Source organism: Patagioenas fasciata, chromosome 3, assembly GCF_037038585.1.
Source record: "Patagioenas fasciata isolate bPatFas1 chromosome 3, bPatFas1.hap1, whole genome shotgun sequence".
NCBI classification, from domain to species: domain Eukaryota; kingdom Metazoa; phylum Chordata; class Aves; order Columbiformes; family Columbidae; genus Patagioenas; species Patagioenas fasciata.
This window is the reverse complement of record NC_092522.1, coordinates 3,531,214-3,557,060: the sequence shown is the minus strand read 5'-3', so window position 1 is coordinate 3,557,060 and position 25,847 is coordinate 3,531,214. Positions and strand designations below refer to the sequence as shown.

The 25,847-nt window shown below is 38.0% G+C and overlaps 1 protein-coding gene across 2 annotated transcripts; it reads right to left on the bottom strand.

The window, feature by feature from the left end:
* Positions 1–258: 258 nt before the first annotated feature.
* SANBR (SANT and BTB domain regulator of CSR) lies at positions 259–25,114 on the bottom strand. Of its 2 annotated transcripts, XM_065835812.2 has the most exons (21): positions 24,866–25,114; positions 21,782–21,948; positions 19,798–19,984; positions 16,890–16,977; positions 15,580–15,818; positions 14,870–14,928; positions 13,909–14,069; positions 12,959–13,045; positions 12,701–12,811; positions 10,597–10,720; positions 10,263–10,415; positions 9,898–10,043; positions 9,436–9,535; positions 8,254–8,286; positions 6,680–6,779; positions 5,248–5,342; positions 5,105–5,133; positions 4,934–5,007; positions 3,776–3,864; positions 3,319–3,410; positions 259–2,309 (listed from the first exon to the last, which is right to left on the bottom strand). In XM_065835812.2, the coding sequence occupies exons 2-21, from the start codon at positions 21,929–21,931 to the stop codon at positions 2,273–2,275; spliced, it is 2,154 nt and encodes a 717-aa protein (XP_065691884.1). In that variant the 5' UTR covers positions 21,932–21,948; positions 24,866–25,114; the 3' UTR covers positions 259–2,272. The 2 variants fall into 2 exon arrangements, with proteins under 2 accessions (XP_065691884.1, XP_065691885.1); XM_065835813.2 differs by lacking the exons at positions 19,798–19,984; positions 24,866–25,114 and having other exon boundaries at positions 21,782–21,880.
* Positions 25,115–25,847: the final 733 nt, after the last annotated feature.

Below are 25,847 nucleotides of genomic sequence, written 5' to 3'. Positions count from 1 at the left end.
TACTTGGGTCATTTGTAAGGCAGCTCACTCATGAACTTTTACTGCAGCTTCAAAACTCAATGCAGATAAAAACTCTCTTAAGTTCTTGTAGATTTGGAGTAGCTCTGCATTCAACCATATGCTGTTCTTGACAGATAAAAAGCCTGCACCACGATGCTGCAATTTAATCACAAATACACAAGCATGATTCAGACCATCAAATAACATTTATGCACTTACTCAGTTCTTACAAGCATCTATAAAAAAAACCTCACACGCTTCTTAAATCAATAACATTTATTTCCATCAAACCAAGACATATTTTCAAAATTAATACAAGATAAAAATTCAAGGTGGTTGGCAAATAGGAAAAAAAAGAAGATAGACTGCACATCGTGTATGTTATTTTTATATGGTCAAAAGTATTTTCAAATAAAATAATACTGGCACGTAGAACTGGCACCTTCCCACAGAACAAAACCAGCAGCATTATCCCCTCTCTTCTAGTCAGTAGTTCTATGAAAACTAAACACACACACATGCAGCCTGCAACTTTCATAGCAACGTTTGCCATGGGAATTTGGAACAATCCTCTATCAGAATTCACAAAATTATAGCAAAACACTTATTCTACTGCGTTTTCATACCTGGTGAATTTTATAATACTTCCTCTTTCAACAAAAAGCAATCAGTTTTCCAGTGTTTGCTATAAGTGCTTAAAACTGCATCACGGCTTGCAAACAGGTCTGAGGCATCAATAAAGCCTTATTTATTTTATATAGATTAAAGCACTCCAGCTAAGTTACCCCTCCTGCCCAAAATCAAAGCCTTTGAAATCCATAGTTTTGTCTGTTGGTTTCACTTGGCTCCAGAAATTGCCGTAGCATTGGACAAAACACACAATAAACATAATTCACTCAATTGTTTCAATAAAAATCTTTCACCTTGAAAGCAGTTTTTTCAAGTATTGCTATCCTAGTCTTCTAACGCCTACTGAAAATCCTCTAGAAACAAGACAAACCCCAAAAAAAGCCTGAATGGAGAGGAGAGTGCATTTAAACAACGATCTCCCTTCTCCTTATCCCACCCTCCCACCCAGGATCTTGCTGATTTAAGTCCAAACTCACGATTTATTGTACAGTCGTGGCCTGGAATAAGCTTTCCCTGAGCGCTCTCTCTACCTGTTTCAAAAAGTCAGAATGAGTTTACTTGAAATCAGCCATTATTATTGTCATTATTGCCATTTTCTTTGCTAGTATGCATCATATTTTCTAGGCGAGTTATCACATTTTGCTAGCCCTGGATTTTACACGTAGACAAACTTTTATTCTATTGCTCCAAATACAGAACTTGAAAGTGCATCTGACTTCTAAACGGTATTATTGAGGCAGGTTTCAGAAAGAAACTAGACCCAAAAGATCTACATGCGCAAATCTTCATAATGATACATCTCTGTTGAAAGATGCAGAATTAACAGCAGATCCGCTCAGAAATTTAGCGGTATAGCAGCATTAAGAGATAGAACTGCTTTGCATCCTAAGGCCCGGATATTAGAAGGGAACAAAACACTGCATTGTGCGAGAGGAGTCAGATACGGAAAGGGAATTAACACTAATTTCACAGCCGAGTAACGCAAGCGTTTCACGTGCAAGATGCGATACCGCATCATTATGACATTTAGAAAATCTTTGGAGGTCTAGTCTCTACCTGCTACCCACCTTCACACGCATGGGAGTTGTGTGATACACAGAAGGAAGCCTCAAAACCGCATTAAAGTTGCGCTTAAACTAGTCTAAAGTCACAGGTATTCAGATTTTAAATTCAAATCCCCAAACAAGTGACTTGAAATGTACTATCAAATATTATACGATACAAATACGCTCGGCAACTTGTGTTAATGCTGCTGACCGTATTCAGAACTCAGTAGTCTTGCTTTTTCTTTTTCAGTATTTCTAGCATACTAAACAGGCATATTAATGTCTTTCCCCATAAATAAAGTGAGTCTGATAATTTAACTGTGTAGATTTATAAAATATTTTCTATGCAACTTAACACAATAGCCTAAAAAAAGCAATTAAATTTAAATTTAAGAAACAGTATATTTACAATTAAAATAAGTACAGACCTTATTGGATTTGCATTCGTTTATCGCACAAAATAATTTACAAGGCTTAAAGTAATAAATAAGTCACTGGAAAGCTTTCAGAGATGTGCATTCTCTGTATGCCGGAGTGCAGTACAGTTTCAGGAAGCAGTAATGTATGGATTCTGGTTAAAGTCTTTTCGTGAGTCCTTATGTTGGACGGCCTTGACCAAAACGGGACTTTGACCTGGATTGAGAACACATAAGAAACATATGTACCTTATTTTGAAATTGCTAATTCTACAGAAAGTCACGTGCATTTTTGGACAGAAATAAAACCTGTGAGAAATTCCTCTGATGACATATTTGAAGCTTTCAGCCCATCTTTTTAAAGTTTGCCAGTAATTCCAAGCTACGATCAGTTCCAGGCTCTACAACCGCACAGAGTGAGCAGCTTCTCAGTTATTTTTTTAATTTTATCCACTTAAGGTGTAGAAGACCAATATATGCAACTAATGAAGATTTTTGGTGCGTGTTTTTCTGTTTGTTTTGTTTTTGGGAGGAGGCCAAAGAGCAAGCTAAAGAATTGTGGATAACACTCTTCCAGTTATCCGTAAATTCACAGAAAATTATACTGGAGCAGCAGCCAACCTTCCGACATGAAAGCTATAAAGTTGCTCTTCCAACATGGGAATAAGATTTTCATTTTCTTAGCTCTAGTTTAATTGGACAAAGGAAGCTTTCACATTGTGTAAGGTAAACCTGCGAGAAGGGATGTTGATGCAAAAAAAAGCGTATGAATCGCAGAATCGACTGGGTTGGAAAAGACCTCAGAGATCATCAAGTCCAACCCTTGGTCCAGCTCCAGTCTGTCTACTAGATCATGGCACTAAGTGTCATGTCCAATCTCAGTTTAAAAACCTCCAGGGACAGTGAGTCCAGCACCTCCCTGGGCAGCCATTCCAATGCCTGACCACTCTCTGTAAAGAATTTCTTTTTAATATCCAGCCTAAACTTCCCCTGGCAGAGTTCAAGTCCATGCCCCCTTCTCCTATTGCTGACTGCCTGGGAGAAGAGACCAATTCCCACCTGGCTAGAACTTCCCTTCAGGTAGTTCTAGAGAGTGATGAGCTCACCTCTAAGCCTCCTCTTCTCCAGACTAAACAACCCCAGGTTGAAACAAGGTGCGTTGTCCTTTAAACACAACCCACTCATCCCCAGAATCTACATCCTGCTTTTTCCTTTTAATATCTTACCTGGAATTCTTCTCAGTGTTGTTTTGTCGTGCACTGACCTGCGCTGAGGCCCTTATCTGAGCTTCAAGTCTAGAATAAATGCCTCCTGCATACTGGAATCCAGAAAAAATAAGAAGTTTTGACATTATTCCAATTTAATCAGTGGCTTTTCAGAAAAATCACTAATATTCAGCAGAACCTATGGAATACTTTGTTTCATTATCACAACCCAGTATTGAAACCTTTTAAACCCATCCTATTTTCCATGTCCAGTTTTTGAAGGCAGTGAACTTGAAATATGATTTTTAATTATTTTCCTAAAAATTAAAAAAAAATCATGCTTGGAACAAAATGAAGATTGATAAAATGGAGTATTTTAAAGTAGTGAATACATGGTATTTTCATTTGTGTAAAGTATTTTTGTTACCAAGGCTCACTTCCATTCTGTAAATGCTACATTGTGACAGACAACTCTTACTTCTTTGCTGTCTTTTGACTTGACTCGATCAAGGTCTCCCAGTCTCATTTTTATTAAGTGCCCTGTAATCTCAGACATTCTTCTCTGATCTGTCAGAAATAAGAAAGAATATTTAGAACGAACGTTTTCTTTGCTACTGAATACAAAGAAGAATTAGATGCACATTTTAGTGATGTTCTGTTTGTAAAATTAGATTCCAGCTCATAGAAAAAGTCTTCAACCAAGATTCTAGATCCTAATGCATAATGCAGCTTCATTCTTGGTAGATACCAGGATCAGCCTGAGGCATCACACAATTATCAAGATCTATGGGAATGGTTTTGAGACAGAGGTTTTCAAAGCAGCAAAAATGCACAAGAATCTCAGGAGAGATTAAAAAAGATGCAACAAACTAATACAGTTGTGAATATTTTTATTCATTTATTATCCCAGAAAGACTGGGAAAGAGATAGAAGTGAATGTTTATCTCTGCTTATCTGCACAAACAGCGTGGCACAGGGGATGCAAGAAAAATTATTCACGTACTTACACAGTCATCAGATGACACAACTATAATCTCTGTAGGTTATGTATTGACAGTCCAAATAAAGAATGTAAACCACACTAACATACAGTTATAATGCTTTCTTTCTCTGTGTCTCCTGCAAACTTTGAACTCCTTTCCAATATTTTCCAAGACAGCAGGCCCAATGCTGCCCATTTCTTTTCAATCTGCATGCAAGTCAACAATGTATTGGTTTATATGGTGGATTTTCTTTCCATTTCCTACCACAAACTTTTTTTCTTGTGCAGAATAGAAGAGATTGCTAATAAATGCCAATCAAATCCTAAAGTAACATTTTCAGAAGGAGTTTTCCTGCTGTTTTACTATTTTTGTACAGGTTAGGAGAGTCTGAGATTGCTGTGTGGTTTGGATACAGCTGATTACTAACAATTAGCCTGGTTGAAATCTGTTCTCTTCCAAATAAGGAGCAGCTATTAATAAAACCAAACTGCAACCAATCAAAAAACAAAACACACACCACAGCTACAGCTGAAATTGAATTAAACCTAAAGGTTTCTAAGTAGTTATATTTTAGGAAATTAGCCACTTATATGAAAGAATGATTTTATTTGCAAAATATTGACTTTTAAAGTTAAACCCCTGCAAGAACAGACCATCTTCTCTTTGAGCATCTTGGTTGAATCTCAGTGACCTGGAGGCATCCCACTTGTTCTGCTGCATACTCACACTGGGTGGAAAAGAAAGATGCACACAGCGTTACTGGTAACAGGTTACAACAAGGGATATACCACAATATGTTCTCAAGGACTTTGAAAATGACTCACGTGAACGGAGATGCATCTCGGGAACTTGACTATCAAAGAAAGAAAACCACATTAAGTATGTTTTAAGATCAAGTCCAAAACTTAAGAGAATTCCACATTATTCAACACAATCAGAAACGTTGGCTTCACAGCTCTGATTTTACCTTGTCAGATGGCTTCTCCTTTTTCTGAATACTGGGTGAAGAAATCACTTTCTTTGGGTGCTTGTAGGATTTCTTTAATTTCTCCTTTCTCCCTGCTAATGGAAGAAACATCTACTAACGCCATCACAGATATTTGGAATTTCCACACAGCTACAAAAGAATTTTTTCCCTTTATTCTTTTACAAAGGGAGTAAATGAACAGGCTGTTTTCCCTTTGTTAGTGTTGAAGACATGCTAATACACGCAGATTACTCAAATGCTTTTCTATTACACGCATACAGAAACTCAGGTATGTATTTAAAATGCAGAGTGGTTACATGTAACAGCACAAGTTTTCTGTTGTAAAATTAAAAGCAAGCTTGCATAAAAGCTAAATCTTCAACCACATGAATTCAATTCACAAGCTCTGAAATGATATCAGACCAAACAAGTTAAAAATGTCAAAGTACAAAATTTTTCATTCAATTTTTCTTTTAAATGTACTGGTGCGCTCCAGTCCATTTGAATCAAGGCAAAAAGACCAAAGAATTGGCTCTGTGCAAATAGCTCATTAGTAGGAGAGGAGAAGCTGCTTTTTGACTTTCCATGTTCCTAAATATCCCTTATCACATTAAAAAAAAAAATCCTTTTAGATCATATAGAGCTTATCTTCTATGCAGACACAATTCTGAGCAGGTTTACTAGTCATTCTACTACGTAAGCAGAAAAATATTCTGAAAAAAAAACAACTTGCAAAACTACAGAGTGCAGGTTTGGCTGGGACAGAGTTAATTTTCATCATAGTAACCAGTGTGGGGCTTTGTTTGGGATTTGTGCTGAAAACCGTAGGAGGATGCTCAGAGTGATGGTGTTTGTCTCCCCAAGTTAACCGTGCTGTCCCGGAGATGGCTGAACACCTGCCCACCTATGGGAAGTGGTGAATTATTTTGCCCTTTTTGTGCGTGTGGCTTTTGTTTGCCTGTTAAACTGTCTTTATCTCAACCCATGATTTTTTTCACTTTCACCCTTCTGCTTCTCTCCCCCATCCCACAGAGGCAGGGGAGTGAGCAAAAGGCTGTGTTGTGTTTAGTTGCTGGCTGGGGTTACATCACAACATATGGTCATGTAGCTACTGCCTTTTATTCCAACCTTTATCTACAAGAAACTTCATAAAAATAATTTGATAGTCTTTCCTGCAAAATACACCCTTGATAACTTTGAGGACGTCTCAGGCCTGAACAGGTGCAGCTTTCCTCATTTGCCAATGATTTTTGATGGCACTGAACAGCGGGGTGATTTGCATCTAAACACAGGAAAACTAGAAATAAAAATTCAAGTAACATTAATTTTTATTTTCAAAATTCCTGCTGTTTAAAATTTGCTTACAGGAGAATTCTGCTGCCTTGAATCCCTATCTCTAAATTCCAGGGAGGATGACTGTAGAGAGTTGTACCTGGTTTCCTGCAGACTTCTTCTTCATCTCCCACTTCATCCTCAGTGACCTCTGAGCCAGTGGTATATTCCTCTTCTTCAGATAACAACGACTGCTGTTTCTAATCAAGAGGAGAATGCCACAGATTGTGAGGCTTAATTGCTATTAAATGATACATTAAATCTCGCTCTGTATCTTAGTGGCCTAACTGTGCACACAGGTCTGAAAACATGATTCTCAAATGTTGAAAAAGCATTTTCAAATCTTTGCTTAGAATCTTTAGATAAAGATTGTTATTTATGTTTTTTCCAAGCGGTCTAACATTGTGAGAGGCTGGATATGATCCTGAGCAAAGTGATATAGCTTTGAAGTTGAATCTAACTTTGACGTTAACCCTGCTTTGAGAGCGTGAGGAAATATATAAAATGACCAGAGATCCCTTCCAGCATATATCATTGTATGATTCAGTGTTCAGTATCCAGTGTACTGCTGGCTATATTATTTTTGTAATTAATAAGAGAATTTGTTACGGTAGCAAATGCCTAAGCTAGCTACGTAATGACAGAATACAGGAATCTACAAGTTTATTTAGAGTTCTGTTGAGGCTTGCTGTATCTTGCAAACTGCCTGAAATTGCTGAGACACTCGCTAATTAAATACCACAAAGCACACATATTCCAGTGCACTACAAATACATGTAGATTGGCTAACTGCGTTAATAATTTATTGCAAGTTGGCCTGGAATATCTGTTTGGCGCTTTTTTTTCGTAAACTCACCATAATACTTCATTTTTCCCCCCCCTTCTATCACTTGTACATCATAAATAAACCACCGGCTCCAATATCACAATAGAGGGTGTCACAGTGAATCATTCCTAACTAAACAGCACAGGATAATGAAAATATTAAGGAAAGTGATGCTTACATTGTTTGAACATACATGTACCTCTTTTGAAGTGAGTGATAATGAATGCCTTATAATCCCTGAGAAATGATGAAGCCCAAAGTGGACCACAAGTTCAAAGAGTTTGCAAAAGGAACAGTCTTACTATAGGACACTAAGGAACATCAGACTTCAAGACAAATCATCAAGAGTGACAGAAGTGCTGCTCTCTAGCATTTTCACTTAAAAAAATGATAGGACATCCTTTGCTGCTGGAAGAACAGCTCCTCATCCTCTGCATTTGACTGGGTCCTCAACCCTGAGAAAAGCTTTTTGCAATGAAGCAGCAACATAAAGATGACATGAAGCATCTCACACAAGTCATGAAAGAGACACTCAAGAACTCTGACTTTGATGATTTACATTACTGTCAGCCTAATGAACTGATGTGTGAATTGCTGGCCTATTGTTTGTCATTTATAAAAACATTATAAAAGGAATTTTTAATGTTTATTCAAGCCAAAGTAGTACTTCACACATACTTCATACTTTAGTGTAAAAAAAGTGTTGCTGTACTGCAAGCTCCAAAGCAAAGCAAAAGAAAATGCATTTTCTTCCAAATTAGTTAGAATATAAGACAAAAATCAAAGATATGTATCTGCCAGCGCAGAAGAGCAAATATTTAAAATTATGAACAAAATATTTTACTAACCAGTTGTAAAGCCCAGTTCTTCAGAGAAAGAAACTGTAGTCAAAAAAAGAGAAAGACATAAGTTAAAGAACTCATAATAATTAGAAGAAAAAACCCCAAACATCTGAATGGAATTTTAAAAAAAGGAGTGGTAAGTTATAGTACATCAATCTATGCTGGTTAATCGTCAAAGGCCTGCTCTCATCTTTAATAGAAATTTTGATGGAACGACTAAGTGTGCAAACAGGCTGGGAACTACCAATCAATTAAATACAGTGAATTCATAGCCATGTTTTAACTTGACTAACCTTGGCACTATGAATATTTACAGCTTATTTTAATCACAAAAGCAGTCTGGGCCAGGGTGGGGCAGCTATGTACCAGATGGTTATGGAGCTGAAGTTTAATAGCCTCCCACATTTGTTGTGAAAGAGCTTCTGACAGTGTTTGAAATTCTCACAGAATCAGCAGCATCACGTTATCATCAGGATCGTTGAGTTGCCAGAAGCTCCACGATGGGTGCAGAACTTCAAAAATGTACCTTTGCATTAAAGTTCTTTTTAAACTAGAGGTCGTACTATAAACAGTCTATAAACTTGGCTTAGAAAGTATCTCTGCTGACCTGACATATTAACACACATAGTAATGTACATGCCTCACAGTTCAGGAAAGTAACATCTTCCACGTCTTGGGGAAAAATTAAAAAAAAAGAAAAAAGCAAACCAAACCAAAACTAAACCCACACAAAAAAAACCCCACAACCAATCAAAAAACCAACCAACACACACACACACAAAAAATCCAAACCCAAACAACCCAAGTTACTGTTCTTCATTTATGGGCTTGCAAAAGTCACGTGGACATAGCCAGAGACATCAGCAGACAAAATCAAAGCAGGAATTATTTACATATTTGCCACATGATGTATTTTAAACTGTGACTGGATCCTTAAATAGCATCAGTTTAAGAATGGAGCAGAAAGCACAGTCATATGAAGGAATTGCCTCATATACAGAAATATTTCTGGCAGACATGGTATAAGTTTTGCCCCTGTGCTACCCTGCAATACTCAGCAGTATATTTCTTCCTCCTAAAAGAGGGAGGGGTTGTTTTTATTAAACATTGACTAATGAATTCTTCAAAGTACCCTTGTAAGAATCTTCATCAGAAAGAAGGGGGAGAAAAACATTAGCAGTCACTCACAGCATTGATTTCTCCAGTTTTGGGACCCCAGGGTGTGTTTGGTTCCACAAGCACATCACATTCGATGCCTTTTTCATCACAGAGCCCAATGCCAGAATCACTGAAAGAGATTGATGTGAAAGGAAAATAGATTTTACTATTTCATAACTTCAGAATCAGTCTCTATTTGTCACATACCAAGAGATGACAGACCTCCAAGTCAGCCACATAGTGCTTTGATAACAACACATTTAGAATATAAAGATAGCGGTGAATGCTTATGGGGGTGAATGACTAAATGTCTGCTTGAAATAGAAAAGGAAAAAGTACTTGTTCTTCCCCATTTCCAACTAAATAATAAAAAATAAGCTACCTTTAAAAAGGTCTGTGTCACCTGTTTTAAGATGAGAGAGAAATCAAACAGAATGTGTACATGTATTAAGCGTCAAAGGTTATTTCAGTAACGCAATATGATGTTCTTACCTATTCTCATCCTTAGTGAAAGGAACAACAATAACATCTCTATGATGGAGCAGATCATTCAATATTTTAGTAGTCTGAGATGGCAAAGCATCCCCATCTTCATTTCCTGAAGGTAAATCAACTGTGTGATCCCTCACTTTGCAGCCCTACGATACATACACACAACAGATCAAATACTCGAGTTAACAGGAAGAACAGATTTCAGTAAGTACAATAACACAAGTTCACTTTTGTATCCCCAGGTGCCTTGGGACACCACAACAATTTACAATCCTTATTTTGGAAAAGATCTATTTTCATAACACTGTCATCTCTCCCATCATGTATCATGCTCTTTTAAAAGAAGTGAGTTAGTGTTGAAGTACCTTTGGGAGAGTCGTGGGATCAAATCGAAGCACTTTTTGGTTACAGCAGGGATATACTCCTGTCGCAGTTGAGCCCAGAGCACTTGCTACACCTGGATAAAGAACTGGCTGCGAATGGTACTGGCAGTGGGAGAATTCAGTACACAGGAAAGACTGCATTAGAATACAAAGAGAGATAATGAGAGGTGAGATTACCTATAGACATCAAAATTTTGCACCATGAAGAACGCATACCCAGCTTTATCGCCATATATTTTCCAAACTGCTTTCATCCCTGCCTTGCCCCCCAAAAGTCACCCACAGACAAACTAGCGAAAGGGAAAAATCTACTAACTTGGTTACATCTTGAGCAGGTCAACCAATTGACGGTACCCCAAAGACGCCAATAGACATCCCGCCAAGATTTCAGTTCCTCATGAAGGCTGATTAAGTACTCGTGGACTTCCCAGGTTTTGTCTCTGAAAAAGCAAAAGGTCCAGTTGTAACTCAGTTTTGATCCTGCCACCAGAAAGGTGAGGTGGAGAAGGAACAGAACAACACATGCTCCACTGCTGAAAAGCCTCCAGAAGAGTTTAGAGCAGGAAAGACACAACGTGGGACAATCGTTGCTGAATTTAGACCATGACAGAAGAGCCTATAATCTTTCACAGCATCCTAATAACAAAGAATTACAGCTTGATTCATCTCAAGCTCCATATACTGCAAATCTGAAAGCTAAGGTAAACATCAAGCCTTTTGGAAAGCAGGAAAACCACAAAGCAGAGGAAAACCCAATACACAGACCAGAAGAAATCAAAATACACACATGCAAACAAGGTCAGTCATATTGCAGTTTTCTGTCTTTAAAGTAATACGTTGTGCAACAGAAGTGAAGTGCTGTCATTCTATTTTATTTAGTTTAAAAGCCGACATAACACGTTTCTTCAGTATTTGCAATGCACCGGCAATTAATCAGTTAAGAATTAAATTTTGAAAACATCAGACCACCGTTTTTTGATGAATATATGTATCTGAGACTTCTAGACTTAAAAATATAGACTTTGTTTCTTCCTAGTGACAAAATGACGTATGCCTCTTCAGAATTTGAAAGAGAATACACAACTTACACTAATGCATGTTATTTTCAGAAGAAAGTAGCTACGGTTTTCCCACAATTCTAAGCCCTGGCATGAACCGTTTTTTATTGTATACATGCCTAACCTAGACTAAGCAAGCAGTACTTCCAACTGGAATTTACTCCTAGGCACCACCAGAGGATCACTAAATATAAACCTATTTTTAAATCATTAAAGATAGGCTCGTATTAGCTCCTAAGCCTGAATTCATTAGTGGCCAGCGTCACTTCACCTAAGGAACAGTAAATGGATTCTGTGTAGAAAAGCAGTCACAAGTACCACCAGGCAAATAATTAGAACCTAAATAATCCTCTGAGAAACTTTAAAACCGTGTGTATTTATATGTTAGGAATTGCACAGCAGCTACATACAGCCAGCTTAAGCGAAGTAATACAATTAATGAACTTTACATGGCTAATCACCAATAATCCTAATAGGTCAGGACAGGGTCACAAGGTTTGGTTTTATTTAGGCTGTAAGGCAGAACCTGATCCACACCTCAGAATTACTCATGGGAGGTAACACTACACAGGTGTTACCTTTGGAGTTGACAATGAACCGTGTTTGGGTTGTTCTAAACTTATTAGATCAGATGAGAGAGGTCTCCTGTCACTAATTTGCCACCACCTTCGTTAAAGGGGGCACATGGGGAGGGAGGGAACTGCAGCTGATCCTGCACTGACCTCCATTAAGAAGAGAATCCAGCTGTTCACAAACACCGATCACACAGACAGACTTGAATTAAACATTTGTGCCAAAAGAATAAGGCCTACTTACAAAAAAGGTCCCAGAGGCTCCTCTGACAAATACTGGAGAACAGAAAAACCACTGGCAAAGTTTATTTATAGCAGTCATTATGCAGCCTGAGTATTTGATTTGTCAGTACAAAATCAGTCTGGAAAATAATCTTTAGCGTTTCTCTGCTGGCAGAGGCAAATCTCTCACTCCCTAACAAACCCTGTAGAAATGCGACCTTTAAATTAATTTGTCATCGACTACACATATCTTAAAATCCTTTGATGAACGAATTAGCTGAGTAGTTTCTATTTAAGGCAGCACAACCCAAAATAGCCCTCCCAGTAATTGTGGCTGTAGTATTTCCACTTCCATTCAGCAGCAGCACTGCTGAATCCATCTCAGAAGCACATCAGCATAATCACTCTTTTTAATTGTTAATATAAGAAGTTGAGATGATTCACACTGCTCTTCACCTATGGCTTTGTTTTGTCATGTATGTACCCGATAACTCCTAAAAATGTATTTTGTCAAATCACCCAAAATCATATAGTTCAAGAAATATTTTTAAATATATACATTAACTACCTTATATGAACGTAGACGATATTTCCATGTTGATCTATGTTGATTTTTCCCGGTACACAAGGAATTCTTCTTTCAGTTTCTTTAGTTAGCAGTTTTTTACATAAACAACACCTAAATATATTTTTAAAAGGGAAAAAAAAAAAAAGAAAAAACCACAAAGAAATTAAAAAGAAAAAAAGAAAGTACTGGAGTCAGAGCAGGACTTTGACCCACAACAATCGTCCTTGCAACTGAAGTGGTAATATAAAAACACCTTACCTGTACAATGTTGCTGCATTTCCTCGAGAATCTGGATTTAGGTGCTCTGGATCAAACAGTCTCTCAATCTTCTTGCAGAAAAGTTTACTATTAATGACAGCAACACAGCTTACCCATTAGAAAAAACTGAAAATTTTTTTATGTATAGTGAGACTAACAGTGATATTTTGATTATAACCATAGTCACCATATTTCTTTCAGAATCCAGCTTTTAAATGTGATTTTTCTTTAAAATAATCTGTTTGGATAACTGGTTCCTGACTTCGTCATCTCTCATTTTTACAAAGATTTGAAGAAAAAGATCTCTCCATTTTTTTCCTCTTTATGTTTTTTGTTTGTCAATATAAACTGCCAGCTTCTACTTTCACTAAAAGATCTTTTATTAATTAATACTTTAACTTTCATTCTAAAAATTGCATGTCTTAATCCCTACTGATTAAAATACCTTCTTAGTCCATCAGTCTTCTCTCCAATAACTGGCCCTTATCTTGATACAGACTAAACTGGAGTCCTTTTGCATGAAATATTATTCCATCACAACTATTCAGCCTCCCAGCCATTCTAAATTCTATGTCTAAACAGAGTACACAGGATGCTGAAGCCAAACCATTCTCTACAAATTAGGACCATGTCATCCCATAAAAGATTCCTCACCCTAACACTGGCTCCCATGTGAGAATTCATGAATAATCTGTCCATGTTAGACTCCTAATGTGGCCTTTCCTTTTGCCCATCTCCTATAAAAAGCTCTTTCCTTTTGCTCATAATCTTACTATAAAATTCTGAAGTCACTTCATGATATTCTGTGGTAAAGATACATTATTTAAGAATGTAAATTTTGTGTGTGTATCTATCTATCTCATTTCAAACCACTAGTACCTTAGCTGTTGTGAGAAATAATCCAAAAGCCCTACAGAACTTCAGTGATTTATTATAGGGCAAAAAGTTACCTCTTAAATTTGTCTCTTTTGTCCTTCAGCTCTTCCACTTCATTGTGTGTGAAGAGATCAGCAATGTGCGTGACCAGATTAGCATTGATACAATTCATGTTACACGGCGTGGCTACAATAGCATTCATATTTTTGTGGCAATAATGAATGCATTTTTCTACCTAGGAAAAACAGAAATGTTAAAATAACTTAAGGAATTCTAGGCAAAGATATTTCAAAAGATGTACTAAATGCTTCAAGATTTTTATTTATTTTTTTTTTTTTAAGTGTGGTGCTTTGGAAAATTATTTCAGATCAACTTAAGAATAAAACCCAAGTCTCAGATTTCTCTAAAGCAGACTCTGAATTAACATGATTCTGAGTTAGTTTGTGTTCTCCTCCAAAAGGTTTCTACAGACTAGAAAACAGCTCCACAAATGTTACATCTTCAACCTTCCAATTGCTTGTAAAAAGAGAACCACAGTACACATGACCCATAATATTGCCTGGATCTCAACTTAAACAGCTACATTAACTGTGTATTTAATTGTCGGTCACCCCAATGGCAGAACTTTTGACAAACCTTTTATCAAACGAATCAGTAGATATTACTTAAACAGAGGTGGAGAACCAGATCCTAAATTGCAGAAGTGTTATTCATGTAAAAAGGATATAAACCAAGGGTAAGCATTGATTTAATAATCCTTTCTGATAGAGCCTATCAGAAGTCAGATACTCATATTACTCTAGATCAGTCATGAGAAGGCAAATCCAAGATCCCACTATCACATTTAGAGATAACTTAGAGTAAGTTTTCTTGCACTGAGTTTCTGCAAATATTAGATTACTGCATTGAATAAAAAAGGTGGTAAAATTCTCAAAATGTTCTCACTGCATCGTCTGTTTATGTAACAAACAAGCTGTTAGAAAATCTCTGCCATAAGGGTGTAGTTAATTACCAGGTGTCTTTCTTAATACTTACTAATGAATCCATCTTCAAAAACTCAGAAGAAATAAGAATTGATATGACATTTGATGGTTCTAAAAGGCAACAACAAAAAAAGGTTTGTTTTTACATTAAATCTTTTGATATTTTCATTTCACAACCCTCCCTCTGCATATTTAGTATGTTTTAGTCACTATTTTGCCAATCAACCTGTCATTCCATCTTCCAATATGCAGAGCAATTTCCATCTTAATAAATAATTTTCTGGTTTATCTCTTGGTTTGTTTATATTTTTTAAAACAGTAGCAAAGCTCATAAAAAGATTTGAAACCTGCCTCAAATTCATGAAGGCAAAAGTTTTTGTACCATTATATCAGAGCACACCGAAATTTTACAAAATACCGCAATTGTACCGATGGGAAGCAGAGGGGAAGCAAAACAAAACCCAACAATCATCAGTATTTTAAAATTACCACTCTGCTCTTGTTCAGAAGAAGCCTGAAGAATCTTAATTAAAAACACCAGATCCCCAACTATATTAGACCTTTTTCACTGCTTTGCCTCTCAGGATGTTTCCTCAAAACTATCAGTGCTGACAAATCAGAGACATCTTCTGTAATGACCAGATGCAACATCTTTCTAACAAATGACAAGAGACTGGAGCTGAACTGTATCAAAAACATTTGTCTTCCATCAGCACAGAACAGAAAGAATATACAATAAATAATCTACACACTTTCTTTTACCTAAACTGGGCATTTCATTAGCTTCAGAATCTTTAGCGTTCCTTTTAACGTATCTTATCAGCCAGTCAAAGATGTGAACATCACAGTGCACTGAAATGTCCACCTCTTCCCAGCGCTGGGCATCCACTGACAGATATTCAGCAAAGTATTTCATTTCTGAAATCAAAAGGTCTCGTGGACACACAAAATCTTCTTTGAGGTTTTTGGCTTCGTCGCACACGTGGATCACCATATTTGGCCTCAAAAAGAAAACAAGCCACAAACCAAATTAGGACCATAAGCCAATTAGAACATCAAAACCAATCAACAAAGATCTCCTCTCCAAATCTGGATCACACATTGCAACACTATGTCAACAACAGGTTTTATTAACAGAAAGAAAACAAATTGAAGTTATTAGCTATTAACACAAACTATTGATATAAGCTATTGTCCGGTGAAGAACAGAAATGCCTACTCTCTGACATAATCAGCCTGAATTGCTAAGTTAAGGGATTGGAGAAAGAAAATTTCCAGTTCAAGCCACCAATTTCGTCTTCAGTTTGTTCTTGGATACTATCTGAATTACAGAGAGAACTTATTTGTTCTCTCTTTATAATTTTATTGAAAAAATAGGCAGATATATGCCTAAGTTACTGAGGCACCAAGGACAATGATAGCACAGAACAGCAATTTTCATCTGTGGAAATTAAAATTGTTTTATTGTATATTAAAATGGCTATTTCTGAAGAAAAGGTGAAAGCTAGAATCAGTAAGTGCTGGCTCTACAAAAAGATGGTTACCATTAGGTTTCAAACACGTACATTCTTCTACCTGCACTTGTCTACTATGGAAAACAGGGATGTGATCAGTATGAAAAACAGTGACGCGCATAGCTATTTGAACTCAGTAAAATTTTCATTTGCACTTCTCATTTACGGCTTTCTTTTCCCATTTTTACATAGGAGAAATCTATGTTCACAGAATGTTTGGGGTTTGGTGGTTTTCTTTTTTAAATTAAAGTGTTATTGAGCATCAATCTTGTTTAATCCCTTTTTAAAAACAGGTTATGTTTCCCGTTCTCACCACAGCAGCGATCAGTCACTCAGAGGAACACTATGGACAGATTTATAAATAAGTTATCCCTATTGCACAGAAGAAATTCTCAAACCAACCCCCAGTATTTCTATAGCAATGTAAGGTTTTAAAGCTTTTTTATTTGGATGTTCTCAGCTGTTTTCTTTCTGACAGTAGAAAGCTATGAGCAATTTAGACATCTTTCTGCCAGTTCTATAATCCCCTAGGTGACAAACACACAAAGATCTTCTTACCCCTGGCTTTCATCAGTGCTTTCTCCACCTTTATGTGCAGGACCTTCGGACTCTGAAGAACTCCTTGTGGAGGTTGTGCTGGGCCTTCCTTAAATATAAAAAAAAAAGCTGCATTAGAGCAAAAATGCCTGACCTTTTGCTCTTCAGCATCTTGGAAATGCAGCTGAAGCATAGATGGAACAACATTACACCTCTAGAAACAAATCTGTGCTACCATTAGGGCTACTATATATACTAATATATTAGTATACATAGATACTAATGGCAACTCCTGCTCTGAATTCCATGCACTGGAAACTCAGCCCAGCAGCATTGCTGGGTTGCTCAGACACTTGGTTGCAGACCCAGATTAGTCCTGTCTCAATATTAATATAAAGCAGTGAGATTCATGCATTATAGAGTCCTCAGCAATCCACTCCTCTGGCTCTCCTTGTCTGCACTGTGGGATGTGGGTCTTACGACTCTGTCACATCAAAACTTCTGTTTTCAGGAAACCTTGCTGCCAGGATATAACACCTTGAGATTGAAGCCACTTCTCATCCATAACTTGTTTGCCCTGGAAATAAGGTGCTTCCAAACAGAAGTCTCTTAAACCGTGTTTTTGCCAGGTTTCTCAAACTCACTGCTTAAAGGAGCGGACTGATGGTCAGCTCTCTTTGAGCACTGTTTTACACAGATCACCTAGTCCTAGAACATATAGTTTATTTCAGGAATAAAGGACAGGTGTACTTTAACTCAAATAGGTCTTCTTCACCAGTGCACTACAAGCAGTGGAACCTGGACTCAAAACCCAGTGAAGCCCAAGAGGTCTTGTCACCAAATCCAATTCTGGGTCAAGGGTTAAGACAACCCCAGCATTGAGACATCGAATAACTTTTTCAACTGCGATTAATAGATCACTACAATCTGAAACTTCAATAATCTTGTTTATAAGTCAGAATGATCATTTTTTTAATAATGGAAGGGCACGTGTCTTTCTTCCACTGATGAAAACCCATAAGGTTGTGATTTTCCATGACTACTCCCTACTCTCAGGGAAAAATAGTTCCAGAAGCATCTTCTCCCTCTTGTGTAATGTAAGCTGTACTCTTCTAACAAAGACTAAAGATAGACCTTCTCATCTTGTGGCTAAATAACCATAGCAGACTCACACCAAAAATGATCTGGAAGCTCTATGCAGTTCGGAACACAGCAGCTACTGTCCTTCAGGAAAGTAAACAAAACTTTCTCCAAAGATAAAGCCTAAGGCCTTGCACAGTTAAGCCCTAGTAAGGCCATACTAGGAGGAACACAGTTAATGAAAGGGGAATATTCTCCTGACAGACCCAAGGAAAACCAAGGAAAGGGCTGCGTCAGCCACAGCCTCAGGGCTTTTTCTTCCTGTTACTCATGTCTACAAACAAATCAAAACAATCCTAACAATAAGCAGATGTGAATAAATCCACTAGAAAGTAATTACAAAAAAAAATCTAAGTATTTACAAATAGGCTTTTCTCAAATTCCCAATCCTGAAATATACAAGCACCTCACAAATATTAAGAAGGTGAGCATGCTACAAGCCTGTGAGAAAAACATTAATTATCCTCATTTCATATCAACAAATTATGTATAAACAGGGAAAATTATTTATCCGAAGTCACAAAGGTAACAGAGAAAAATCTTGGCCTATGATCTTGTACTAGGAAACATTAGAGTACTTAACTGCATTAATACTTATTACATGTATTACATTGTTAAAAAGAAAACATGCACTAATTGTCTAAAGAGTTTTACAAGCAGAGATAGCTTGTTAACTGCCTACTGGGAAGCTACTAATCTTATAAGTAGCCACCTGTGGGTGGAAGAAGCATTTATTCCCCATCATGCATGCATGCAACAAGTACATAATTGAAAGCTGATTGGAAGCATTTTCAGCCTAAATACTCCATATACAGTTTTCAAATACTATATATTGTTTAGAGTTATTAAAAGCATTTTATTTCTTCTCCGGCAAAGGTCAAACAGCTATTTGTCTTTTGCAAAGAGAACAGTGACCGGAAAGCTGCAGCACTGTGAAGAACATTGTAACAGAGATCATTTTGTTTAAATCCTTCATTGCCTTAATTCTTAACACAGAAATTGTTTACTCATTACTGTAGCAAATTTCTCATGCCACACATCTACCAAGTCCTATCAGGTGCTGAAATCATCTCAGTCTACGTTGAAAACTACAGAATAACTATCACACAGTTAATTACAACTTCTTACATGAGAAATACTCAAGGAGATGTTGACAATATTTAACTGAGCTGTGATTGAAATACAACTACTAGGACCATTTTTCTTCTGCCAAATTACTACTGGGGCACACAACTGACTAAAACACATCACATGTCATTGCAAGTCTGTCTTGCCTTAAGAAGTCACTACATGATGCTCCAAGTCCTATGTAGCCATCTTGTCACCAAGCAGCACAGCAAACATGGGGCTTTTTTGCTGAGAGAGAAAGGTCTGACCTCAAGGGATCACCTTCTCAGCTTTCTGCAGCTTTCCTACACAAAAATTTCTGGTTATTTTAATAACGCAACTTAAGGTGATTGCAAATGGCTGTAGGTTTAACAGTTCAACGCTAGGGATACAGAACAGGAGAGTAATTCCTCTCCCCACCAAAAATCCTAAACAGAGGATTTAGCGTGGGGATTTATGTGCCTTTTGAAAGGACAAGCTATTAAAAATACCCAAACAAACATCAATTCTTAATCCAAACTAATTGAAAGTGACTTCATGTAGATGTTATATTTATACTTGAATTTCTTTTTCAAAGATGAACAAGTCCTGTTCCTGGGTGGACTTACCACTCAGGACAGAAAAGCATGCACATGCTGATTATAAGCAAAGCCAATATATTTCAGAATGACTAAAAACATACCAGTTATAGTAATGGAATCCTGCCCAATAGCAGGCTCCTGAAACTCTGTCTGTGTATCGAGCAAGGAGGATTTGATGTACGTAGCTAAAGTTTCCACAGGACTCCCACCAGCGGCCATCAGGGGATTATACTGGTTGTCAACAGGTGAACTTCCACTGCTTTTTAGTTCATCAAACCTTTTTGCACACTGTCACAAGATTAAACGATAGGACAATGAAGCAGAAGCTTTCGGTACATTTTTAATAGCTATAATTTGAGACGGATATTGTATTTCATTATATCTTCTGCATGTGAACAGTTACTTATAGTAAACTTATAATGCTTCCTATTTAGCTAGCGGTATAGGGAACGTACATAAATATACAGTAAAATAATAACATTTACAATAATTAAACACTCTAAGAGAAAGAGAAAAATAAGATAGAACCTGTTTCAACCTTTCTTTCCTTAAATCCTGTGATTTTAAGCCTGATCTTCAAAAGGGAAAGTTATAGAGTTAAAATTTTCTTTCTGTAACTAGTTCTTTTACCATAAAAATTGTGAAATATTATTAGAGGTAGGTGTAGTTATTGGTTCATAATTATTATTCTTTTACTTTATGGCTGCCATTCTGACTTGGATAGAAGCGACTGGTGAATTCCACTGCAGTTCTATTAACTTCCTATTCCATGTTTTGATGAACTAGAAAGTGTTTCCATTTGGTAAACTCGTACTGATACAGTGACAATTACAGGTTTGGTTCAGTAGAATCCTACACATGGGTAATTTACACATACAAAATAAATCTACTCAATTCTATAGCTGATCCTCCCGCAGCACAGCTCATCAGGCTCTATTCAAGCAGCTGTTTTTATTTACTGATGTTGGATTGAGTTAACTGAAAACTGCTGCTTGCCACCTCCCCTTTGGGAGAGGTGCACACAGCTACATCCTTCTGATAGTGATGTAGCATCTCAGATCTGTAAGGATGCCAGGCTAATATATACAACAGACACACAAAAGCACAGGTATGCATTTACTTAATTGCCTTAAACAGGGGCTCCACCTATTTGAGGCACTTTGTTCTTTTAAAACAGAGTAACCAGGCATGTATTAGTCAATCATACCTTAATTAATGAGGAGAAAACTCACCAATACTTCAATAATTATTTTATTTGCTTAATGTGCACAGTACTGCCTGCAACCTGAAAGGTAAACAAGTTGGGCCCCCCCGGCAAGTGCTTTGCCAAGCACTTGAAAGGCAGCAAAGTTCCACAGAAGCTTCTACTCCCAATAGTTCACTGTTATGTTCTAAATACAAGGTTACAGGGATGCCCAATAGCAACACATTTGATTAACTTTCCAAGAAAATAAACACAGGGTTTTTTTTTTTCCAGTTTTGCTGAATCATAAGGGCAAAAGACATTTTCCTCTTTTAGTTTACTTCCCCTCAGAAGTGCAAAATTCAAAGTTATTATTAGAAAAAAAGCATTTCAACAGGATATCCAGTAATCTAAAGATTAAGTATATGGAGGTACTAGGTTCTTCCAACTCTATTCCAATCAAAGATAGCTTCATCCTATAGATGTGGGGTTTTCTAATTAATTAGCTTCTCTCTTAATTAGCTAATGGCAATCTGTAACTCATAATGCCTTAGAATTGTAATGACAAGCATAGAAAGTCATCAGGTTTGCTACTAAGCACCTACAACCTACACAAGGTTAGTGACTACTGCCATCCTTTCCATTAAAATCTTAGTTATGTAATTTGAAATATGTTAGCACAACACTTCCTTTTTTTATTCCATTTTTAAATTTTTACTTTCCAGTAACTTTTGTTCTTATTCTATGTGAGTTCTCATTTAACATTTTTGATTCTTCAGGTATAAGTTACTTCAGAAGAAAAAAAAAAAATCAATTCACTTGAATTCCACCCACCCCCCAGATGTTTTCTTCTTCATAAAATACTGCTTGAAGTATACAAATTCTTTCATTAGTGAATTCACCTCTTTGGATGTATATCCTGGAACCAGCCTTGCCACGCTGTCCCAGTTGATAGGCTGAGGCACACCAATCAGGGAACACAGGATCATATCCAAAACCATTTGATTGTTATCATATGGAAAGTTATTGTTTTCTGAAAATCCACGACTCATCTTCAGCTATGTTAAGCCTAGAAGAGAAAAGGTTATTAGCAAGTCTCACTGCATGGTTTGCTAAAGCTTGATCTACATTAACTGTATCACTCCACAAGTTATCACAGTGTTACAGTAAAGTACTAATGCTTTATTTGACAAAGTTTACGTATTTATATCTGCAACCTCAAAACCTTGGAGGGAAAAGCAGATGTGCAAAACACACCAAAACCAACCCAAAAGCAGCCAGCATGATCCACCACCCCTTTGAGATGTCCATTTTCAGGAAGGATTCACACCACTGATCCCTCCAACAGAAAAAAAACCTCCTACAAACTCAAAATAAACAGTCTAAGCAACAGAAGGACATTTTAATTTAAATTTACTTACATTGAAAAACACTTGCCTGTTCCCTCAAACTTTCGAGTGCTTAACCTCAGTCTCCCCTCAGTCTGCACACTTGAGCTTCATTATATAGGAGCCAACCCAGGGCAGCAAGCTGAGGGCAATCAATTAGAATTCAGAGCCAGGAAACACAACACCTGGATGTCTTTCAGCTCTCGTTCTGAAAACCTGACTTTTGAGTTATCCTAAGGCATTCGTAACTCCTGATGAGCTGGGATTATCAGGGCCAAGGAACCTCGTTCCTTCAGCTTCAAGCTGAATAGAACAAAGCATGTAAGGACAGCAGCGAACACTTAAATAAGACAGCTCTAATTAGGATAAAAAGTGTATATTTAGGGTACTTTTTTCCAAATTAATTTTATGTATAGGACCAGGGAACATAGTAAAAGTTCAAAGCGCTGTTTTAGCATATGCTGGGAGAAATCTGCAGGCATTAATCAAGACTTTCATATTCAAGTAACACACAGCCAAAGAGCTTAGTAAGGACTCCTATTTGGAAAGCACTTTGGACCTTTTCCAAAGTACCTTAAACACATCACATAAATAACAGAACTTATGAGTCAGAATTCTGTATGTGACTGTTAAAGCAAGGATTACAGAGATTATCAGAGAGGCAGTAGATTTAACTGATCACTTGTTACTAAAAGTATGCTACACATCAATGTTTCTTTTGCATCACCCTCTTTCCATGCAGCTAAAAGAAAAGATGCCTAAAATATACAAAAGAGCACTGATTTTCTTTCTGACTCTAGAAGCTATTTCTGTACTTTTTGTTTGTTTTGTTGGTAGAAACCAAAACCACAATAGCAGGTAACTATCAGCTTTCCTCCTCTCAAAAGAGCAGCTGAACAAAATAATCAGAAAGAAAAAAAAGCCAGAACCCACCAAGATAATTCTTAGGTTTCATGTATTAATGAGATTTAAATTGGGAAAAAGAAGAGCCACAAACACAACACAGAACTTAAATCCAATAGGAAGAGTCATAGCATTTAGGAATTCTATCTAAATAGAATCTATTGCCAAATAACCAGTTTTAAAGGACAAAGGTCCTTCACAGGTTAAATGAGCCCAAACTTTCCAACTAAGATGCCCCGAAAGGTAAAGGTAGATCCATCCCTTCAGTCACTGAGTCCTTATCTCTCATCCTGATAGTACTATCGAGTGGTGTCAACTGTAGTAATTCTACAGTGGAGACTTCTCGTTGTCAGTGCACAGACAGATGTCAGTATCAATTATATTTAAGCCAGTAAGCATGTACCATATCTGCTATTATAAAAGAAATAACTGGGCCGGAACAGGTCAGCACCAGTGGCAAACCTGGGTGGTTATAAAATATAAAGCTGACTTCTTGTGCTACCTTGTACACATGTAGCAGCTGCTTTAAAATTATATTTTAATAAGTACATGATGGAGTATCAGGATCCCTTGGTCTTGAGCTATAAAACATGCTTAATGAAAGTAAAATTACTAGCAGCATCAATATTCCATAAATCACCATTTTAAGGACTAGTTCTATGGTGTGATTACACTGGGTAATCAAACCAATGAAAGCAGTTATTTTGAAATAGTTCAAGTCTATAATTGAAAGGAAAAAAATTGAGTATTGCCGGTCACAAGTTAACATTCACATCAGCACAGCACTGTGGAACAGAAAGCAACCCAACCATGAAGGGATGACAGGTACTCTGAAATGTAATGACACATTCAGAGGGGATGAAGCCTTTGCCCCTCTAAGATTTTTTATTCATTTATTCTGTACACTGAAATCACAGTTTTGTATACGCTCATTACTGCAAAGATAAATGAAAGAGCATCCGTAATTACAAGCATACAGAAATTAAGTCTTTTCTGGAAAGAGCATGCGACTCCTCTTTGTGGCTCAACACATGATATGTAACATTTGACTTTTTGCCCTTTAGGAAATCCTGTCAGTAGTTAAAGATATGCCTAAGATTCCACCTCATGCAAGAACGGTGCACTCCCTACAAAGAGAAACAAAGCCTGTAATAAATCATATTTTAAGAGAGAGAAGGCGACTCTCTCCAGGTTGTTACTGCAAGTAAAGCTCAAGTTAACCCTCCCCTCAACCGTGGAAACTGGAAAAAAAGTTTCAGAATTATTTAATTCTGACCAACTCATTTGATGTGCAAAATATAGAAAGACATGTGAGGAGAGGAATTTTTAATAAAACTTAGAATTTTAAATTAAATGGTGCAAAGGATTCCACACATTTCATATTTCATAAAACGGATATGATTCGAATAATTATTTACGCAGGAAGTTGGTTTACATTACAGAAATGTACACCCTTACTTAAACCTGATTTTTTTCTTTAATTTAAAGCAAAGAATCAATCTAAAAATGAATAATTAACACTCCCTTACACGTGCATGACCCTCAGGAAGGTGAAGATGGTGGGATGGGCGTGAGGTCTCACACAGAACCTTAAATGCCACCAAGTGATGGTACAGAATGAGGCGGGTGACAGAAATAACCGCAACTCTCCTTGCCGTTCGCCCACATTTCAGTCAAAATAAAATATCGAATTACCTGGCGGGCTCCCAGGCGAGGGGTCGGCGGGACGGGGCGGGCAGTGACTCCTCCTGAGGGGGCGGGCAGAGCTGAGGAGCTCGGTAAAGCCACCCCGGGGCTCCCCAGCGCGGCGGGACCCGCGGGTCGTCCCCGTCGCCACCTGCCGTGCCCGAAGCGCGGGAGCCCGGCGCCCTCACACACCGGCTCCCTCACACACACAGCGGCACCGCCCGGCCACACCCTCTCGGGGCGGGGGAGCGCCGTGAGGGGCGTGGCAGCCCGCCAATCAGCGCCGGGCGTGAGGTGAGACCCCGCCCCCTCTCGCCGGCGCTAGCCAATAGGATGGCCGAACGGGGAAAAATGCGCCGTGTTGCGGCGTTCCCGCCCGCCCCGCCTTGTCGCAGTGCAGCGGCGGCTGCAGCGCCCCCTCCCGCCGCGCCACCGGCGTCCGGTCGCCGAGCAACGCGCCACCAAGGGAGGGGGGGTGGGAGGGCAGCTGTGTCCCCCCCCCCCCCCCCCCCCGAGTGACGTAGCCGTTACGTCAGACTGCGCCTCCGCGTCGTCATCGTGTAACCCACGATGACGTTCCCACGTACAAAAATGAGAATGGGAAGGAAAAGCGCGGGCAGCCCTGGCGCGTGGAGTTCTTAGCACCTGTCAAAATAATGCGGCGGATACAGCAATTAACCAGACAGCAAGCAAGTTCATTAAGCAGGAATTTGCATTAAAGCACTCTATTAAAGACTGCATGGTACCCACAAAAGGGCTGACCAAAGATAAACACCAGAATTTGAACCTTACCCAGGTTTTGAGCTGAATAAATATTTGATACACTTGAAACTCTAATTAAAAACCCACATAATTTAGAGCTAATTACATAGCCCAATTACTCGGTGCCATTCAAGGCTCCTCTCAGGACAGTTATTCTGCAAATCCTGCTACTTAATCCATTGTTGCTTTGTTTCCTACCGCATGTCTGCTACTATATCGAATCTTCCCA